At 37.9% G+C, this 7,657-nt stretch overlaps 1 protein-coding gene across 1 annotated transcript; it reads right to left on the bottom strand.

Moving 5' to 3' along the window:
- Positions 1–3,008: 3,008 nt before the first annotated feature.
- On the bottom strand, positions 3,009–7,657 carry LOC107223235 (peptidoglycan recognition protein). Its single transcript, XM_015662853.2, has 4 exons — positions 7,501–7,657; positions 5,535–5,748; positions 4,836–4,954; positions 3,009–4,650 (listed from the first exon to the last, which is right to left on the bottom strand). The coding sequence occupies exons 1-4, from the start codon at positions 7,553–7,555 to the stop codon at positions 4,466–4,468; spliced, it is 573 nt and encodes a 190-aa protein (XP_015518339.1). The 5' UTR covers positions 7,556–7,657; the 3' UTR covers positions 3,009–4,465.

Below are 7,657 nucleotides of genomic sequence, written 5' to 3'. Positions count from 1 at the left end.
GGCGAAAAAGCACCAGCTGAAAAATGTTGAAAACACGGGTTCTCGTTTTTTGGCTGTAACTTTCAATCCGTTGATCACAGCCTATTGGGACTGCGCCCAATCGATTTCTCTCGCAAAACTACGTCGGACTAGTGCCAGAAAGAATTCATTCCAGCACTTTTGAAAATCCCGAAAATTTTTGCCAAAAATACAAAGGGGTTAACCCTCCTTTTTTTTTGACCGAAAAATCTTCCGTCTCAGAATTGATTTGTTTGACCCTCCCCTGACCAATTGGACCCCCTGGAACTCAGAAAACGCAGCGAAAAGAGCGTGGGACCAACAGGAGAGAAATGACGAGCGAAAAAGCACCAGCTGAAAAATGTTGGAAACACAGGTTCTCGTTTTTTGGCTGTAACTTCTGATCCGTTGATCGCAGCCTATTGGGACTGCGCCCAATCGATTTCTCTCGCAAAACTACGTCGGACTAGTGCCAGAAAGAATTCATTCCAGCACTTTTGAAAATCCCGAAAATTTTTGCCAAAAATACAAAGGGGTTAACCCTCCTTTTTTTTTGACCGAAAAATCTTCCGTCTCAGAATTGATTTGTATGACCCTCCCCTGACCAATTGGACCCCCTGGAACTCAGAAAACGCAGCGAAAAGAGCGTGGGACCAACAGGAGAGAAATGGCGGGCGAAAAAGCACCAGCTGTAAAATGTTGAAAACACGGGTTCTCGTTTTTTGGCTGTAACTTTCAATCCGTTGATCGCAGCCTATTGGGACTGCGCCCAATCGATTTCTCTCGCAAAACTACGTCGGACTAGTGCCAGAAAGAATTCATTCCAGCACTTTTGAAAATCCCGAAAATTTTTGCCAAAAATACAAAGGGGTTAACCTTCCTTTTTTTTTTTGACCGAAAAATCTCCCGCCTCAAAATTGATTTGTATGACCCTTTCCCGACCAATTGGACCCACTGGAACTCAGAAAACGCAGTAAAAAGAGTGTATGGCCAACCGAGAGAAATGGCAAGCAACAAAGCACCTGCTGAAAATTGTCCTCCACCTCCAACGACCACCGCTTACCACCGCGGGTGACACCTGGAATAGCAATAAATATTTTTAGTATTAGAACACATCAAAAATATTGTGTACGGATTAATATAATTTTCTTATTCGCACATTGCATCAAGAGGATTATAAGAAAATTAATCAAAATTATAGAAATGTTCTTAGCGCATTGATAGCTACTGAACTTGAGCTTGCGCGAAAAATGAATTGAAATTCTTTATTGTTAAGATGACAAGTTCAACCAGAACTACGGAAAATTAGTCCGGATGGTCAAAAGTCACCAGGTCAAGGACCTGGACAGCCAGAACCACGGAGCGCTCCTCCTGGAAGTCAAATTTCACCAGGTAGCGGACCTGGAACGCAGAAATCACGAAGCGCTTTCCTGGAAGTCGAGTTTCGTCAAGTAGCGTACCTGGAGGGCAGAAACTACGCAGCGTTTGTCCTGGAACTTGAGTTGCACCAGAAAGCGGACCCGAAGCGCAGGATCCAGGGCGTAGAGAACCCGGTACTCGAAATTCGCGGAGAGCGATTCTCACCCGTCCGCTCTATTGCGCGGTTGTTTCCATAATGAGGAATTCGGCTAGCTGATTTTAGATCGATTACGTCAGGAGAAAAAAAAATTTTCGGGGACGTCGCTTTCTGAACACCCGAAAATTCAAACTTTGGTTTCGAACTTTAATACTATGTATGATATATGATGTTTGATGTACGATGATACGATATGATGTATAATGATTTTAGTTTTCACATTTCAGACAAGAAATAAATACACACTTCATCTTTCCTGCCGATTCCAGACTCAAGCGGCTAGGCCCTTAGATGGTCAGCCTTTGACTAAGGATATTTTCTTCAGTTAACGGGCCAGCTAATAACGCTGCCGTTGTGCGACGGTTGGATGATGAAAATTTTTGCTCGTACTTTTCAAATGAGTGTTAAAATACATTCGAAGATCTAAAAAGCTTCGTTTCATCTCTCCCTATCAAAAACACAATAATCGCCGACAATCACCTTTTTTGGTCTTTAAATCAGGACACTGCGTTAAATACTGTCTCATATACGGAGCATCCATTTTATCTCGGTTAAAATTAGCGCATCCGTGATGCATTACAGTCACTCTGAATTTCTTCAGTACGAACACTTTTCGAAAAACGATTCTGCTTCTCTATCCAACGTAGATACTTCACTTGCAACTAGCTAAAACAGCGTTTCGATATTGTGCCTACGAAAATTCAAGATCGAGAGAGCAAATGAAAAGTCGTTGGAATAATTATGAATATTATCGTTATGGAATACATCGAGCGCGTGTCGCATAGAATGATGAATGAATGAATGAATGAACAGAATCCTATTTCGAAATGAATAATTCTTCTATTTTCATATTATAGCCGATTATTGTAGATAATCTAGTTGGTTTCCTGGAAAATCATAAAAGTTATAGTATGCATCACGTATTAATTGTAAATGGATCATATATGTTAATATCGTACATGGACCGCATATACATATACATTTATTTTTTGGTCTCCGCATCATTATTACATCTGATCTATTATTATTCATGATCTATGTATACATTCTTCTCTCGGGTACCTATACTTTAATTAAATCACTGTTTTGCTACGAATTTTGGAAGAAATTTATTCTCACTATTAATTTCTTGTATCGCCGGCTTGGGCTTACGATTGCGAAGACTGTGTTACTCGGAAGGTGAATGCAGCCAGCATCATGTCGAAATCGGTAACTCTCTGATGTTCTGAAATAAGTTCTCAACTCTAACGTTGGAACATCTCAGGGGGCGAAAGCGCACGATTTTCGGTTGTCACACCAAAGCCGATTAGGGCAATTGTCTTTATATTCTTCAGTCAACGCATAGGAATACATGACAATAATGTCGTTCAATTAGAGCTAAAATCGCTGTGCGTCGTGTTTCAAATCTGTCAGCACTTAGCTGATTGTTCTGTGGTATTTTTTAACGAAATTTATTGTCATAAAATCACAATACGTTATACTTACATGCATGTGTAAACGTGATTTTTAGCATTATAAAGCAAAATCTACTGGCAGAATCGGTTTGCGTCACATGCACAAAGACAGTGTTCATTCTGTATACTGTGAAACAAATACCACAATATTTTGGGGAGCCATCGTGCCCTAGTCTCCCCTACGACTATGTCATCTGGTGAAACACTGACAACGAGTAAGCGAGCGTACGAGCACAAAAACCAGTTACACTAGGCATTCGAACCCGAGCAAGCTTTAGCGAGCGAGGGTTTTGAAACTAGTGAAGTATTAATGATACAAACGAGATTTACCAATTACGAGCTATCGTTTAACAATAATTTATAGATTTCACACATTCTTACCAAATGAGTAAAAGTCTAGAAATGTTATAGACAAAACATGACAAATTTCGGTGTCTAGAAACCAAGTGATAATGAACCTGAAATACGGTATAGTTAGTTATTCTCGTCCAACGCTTAGTATGAATCTGTATTCCAAGGACAATAAAACAAGCCGAAGTTGAAAGAAATTTTTTGAACGTATTCAAGCCTTGTGCAACTCTTCAAACATCTCTGTTTTACTACTTTGTAGCTCTATTTATGATTCACTGTCTTGAAAATTGCCGATGTTGAATTATTTTTCAAATGCCATTATGCAAATTATCAAGAGCAATCCGCACCATTCGTATTCTTACTTTCAGACCATGTTTAGAGATAAAGTTAGTTGGAGTGGTGCTATACCCTACCCTCGAACGTCCTAGAAAAGGGTTTGTGCCCGGGGTTTGTGCTCTGCTGTGTCGGTAATGTAGGGATTTATATTGAAAACAGGTACTGTATAATCTACTCGTTTCTCTGGCATTGTGTAATTTACGTACATATCCAAGTAATTCGGTATATTACTCTTTGCACTCGATGGCCAAGATCAAATGTCTTTACCTGTACTTCATATAGTTACTGTCGATAAAGTACATACGCATCTAATAGTAAGTGTATACCATGATTATTGTAATTACCTTAAACTATATTTTGGTAGTTAAACAAAAATCTTTCCTCGTCTATACTCTCTTGTTTAATATAAACCGATTTGACTGGTTCAACTTTTTTCCCCTGATTTTTCCCGTGTATTATTATATATTCTATATATTATATATTCTAGAAATGTTCATTTACATTTTCGTTAAACGATCCTTAGTGAAATTTGACCCTTCGCGGTCGCACCTATTTGGCGTCCCATAATAAATACATGATTTCTGGAGTCAAATATGAACCAGTGCTACCGCGAAGTGCTAAATATCACCCTATTTTAAGACTGGCCAATTTGTCATTATTTATATCATACTTTACTGAATTTTTATTTTACTCTGCAATCTATTAAATTTGTGCTGTTTTATATTTCGACACTGCTTCTTCCACTAGTTATTCACGGGGTAGATACCCATTCCGGCCAAGCTTGAATTTGGTTGTACAGTGCAAAGCCTGGACTTAATGTAGCGATTAATTGACGTGCACCAACTACGCGAACAGTCGGTCGAAGAGTTCCTTGAGCTTTTCCGCAAACGATCAACTTGTGCGCTACATCCAGCATAGTTTGGTTTGCGTTGTTATCTGAAAAAAATAATCAATATTTATTTTGTTGAGGTTGAGAAGTTATTCAAACATCAATTCGCAGTTTTTACGACGTACACGGGTCTTTGCACTTCTTGACACGACGTGAAATTCATGATTAATACTACATACTAAGAAAACGAAATATTTGCTCTTCTACCCTTTGTGCATTACTCAAATCTTACCTTCGAATGAACCCATGAAAGCAATTCCGATGGATTTTTTGTTATAACCGACTACGTGCGCTCCTTCACGGGTCCAGCCTTTACCTTCGTACACATTACCATCGCCTCCGATCAAGAATCTAGAAGCAAACAAAACACTGTACATGTAAAGTCACGAATCACAAATTCGACTAATGCAATTACTTTTGCCGGATTTCTACTTCTTTGCAAAACAAGAATAACAAATTTTGTCGATTATAAGAGATTTCAGTAATGGACCATACTGCATATCAGAAAAACACAAATACATGTCACGTACAAGTTAATCAGGCAGGATGAATCCTCATACCGCGATAACCTTTTTTTATGTAATATGTTATGTAGCAAGTATTGAGTTATGATTTGATTTAAGGAAAGCCTAAAAACTGATAATTCAGTTGAAATATCATTTATACAATAGTCAAAAAACTCTCCGTAAAAAGGAACCTACCAGATGTTTGCCGTGAAATTCCAAATGAATACAATATATCAGGTCAGTATTAAAAATTGATGAAAATGTAACCCTGCCGAGACAAGTATTTTTACTAATGGTAGTAGAAACCCCAAGTGTAACTTCGGTTGTCTTGTATCTGCTGGCACTGAGCGGTGAGTTTAAAGAAAAACTCACCGCGGCACATTAATAAAATAGTTCAAAGTAATAATAGTCTAGATATATCTTACGAGTAACCAATGTCACCCCAATTATTAGAGTCCATGTGTTGCGCTTGGATACCGGCGACGACTTCAGCACATCGACTCGTCCGGTTGCAAGTGTTACCTGCCGTGTGGTGAATTACCACGTACGGTATTGGTAAAATCAGGTAATTAACGCTTGCTACTTGTCTCGCTCCCCATTGCGATCTCGTTATTATATTTGGGCACTCGTGAGTCTGATCTGTAAACAAGAATCATGACGAGTCAAAATCCTGAATGTTTCTTTGATTTATATTGTTGGCTGATTTCATCGGTATCATAGTTGACGGCTTAATACCGTTTGGACGTCTCGCAAGTCATTCGAACTTTTTGCTACTTACAAATTTTGTTTTCAAAGAACTTTAGTCATTTATCTGCAGTATTGATTGATTGAACTGCTCCTTAAATTTTTTAAGATACGTTTATTAAGCGAGAAAATATCGCGATAGTAAATTCGTAGAAATCGTGCCATTTACTTTTGCGTTAAACGAAAATGTGTTGGAGTGGTTTTGTTCAAGATTGCATCTAGAATGGGCTTGTTATGCCCGTTTTGCCTTTGAGATATGTGGACTTGGATCGTTCGAGAGTTTATTCGGAAATAAACTACGTCCAGCACTCTTCTACTTTAATAAGTTAGAACTCGAATTGAAGATTAATTAAAACAATCGATGTATTTCATGAGAGGAGAAAAAAAGAAGGTAATACAAGTAGATGCTCTAATATGAGATGGTTGAATCGGGAACGTAGTATAAAACAAACTGAATTGATTTGATTTTTCGACGAATATAAATCACGAAGGTACGTGAAATCGGTGTGTAAAAGAAATGCCCACAACGGCTGCTTAGAGAAAAAAGTTAATCAATCTTTAACCGTCCCGTAGACTTTAGCTCTGTTTGCGAATCTATGTTCCGCTCTTTGACCTTCCAATCGAACATTAATTGTGACCTTGGCTTTTGTCACTTCGCTGTGCAAGCGTAGATACAGCTAATATTTTCAATATTTCATCATTTTCTCGCCCATTTCAAAACTTGGAATCATTTTTCCACGAATTTTATTTCTCTAGATTTTCTAGCCATTGTGCTTGTATGTTATCGGTACGAATTGGGCGTCTCAATTTTAACACTATTTGGTGTAAATACAAGCACCCATGCACGGGTGTTATATTTAACATTGTACTTTGATTGGAGTTGAATTTTACAACAAATGGTGCAGAATTTTATAGACACTGCAAGAAAGGGTGTCAAAGAAGTGTCGATCTTGGCCCCCAAGCACACAGTTAAAAGTTCAAAAATGATTGTTTGAGTTTTCAGATGATAAGAAAAAATGATTACTTGTCCAAGAAGTTGTGGGTCCATTGTTAGAATGACACTCAAATTGATTCACTGACTAATATCTAAAAAAACGAAATGCACAGCGATATCCCTGAAATTAACTTACTGACCAATATCTACCAAGGAAATTTACCACAAGAACTGAATATCGCTATAAATGTCACAAGTTTCAAAGATCAACCTTAAATGTTGAAGTTTCAGTAAAAATAGCAATATGAATCTGCGACGAATAGTTATCAAAATTCTGAACTAGAGTTGTTCGATTTATATGTTAATTAAGGAGATAATACAAGTTCTTGATCAACCACTTGAAAAAAAATGGCACAAACTTCTGGATTTTTTGCAACGCATCATTCCTGATTCTAAAACACACGAACAATTAAGAACGTCATGAAACTTGCGTTTAAATACATTGGAAGTTTCATTTTTCCTTTGATATATTAAAAAAAAAAAGAAAAAAAAAACAAAATCGTATTATCCCCGAAACTTTCCTTCACTCCGGCAGAAAGAAATATTTCACGAAATAGTTTCACTACAGAAGTGAAAACTACGATATGGACCAAGGTATGCGGGTGCCTGAATTGTATTGCTTCAATTGCTTGATAGAATATAAATTTTCTTACTTGCGTTAACGGTGTAAAAAATGGTCAGAAATATAAGACTCTTTTCGATAGCCATGATTCTTTGTGGGCTCTCGGTATTCACTGATCACTAAAATAACGACCGACTAGCGTTGTACGAATGACGTGAGAAGTGAGGACTCTCGGTGGGGATTTATCA

The sequence above is a fragment of the Neodiprion lecontei genome, chromosome 5, assembly GCF_021901455.1.
Source record: "Neodiprion lecontei isolate iyNeoLeco1 chromosome 5, iyNeoLeco1.1, whole genome shotgun sequence".
NCBI classification, from domain to species: domain Eukaryota; kingdom Metazoa; phylum Arthropoda; class Insecta; order Hymenoptera; family Diprionidae; genus Neodiprion; species Neodiprion lecontei.
Note: the sequence above shows the minus strand (reverse complement) of the source record. Positions and strands in the feature narration are given on the sequence as shown.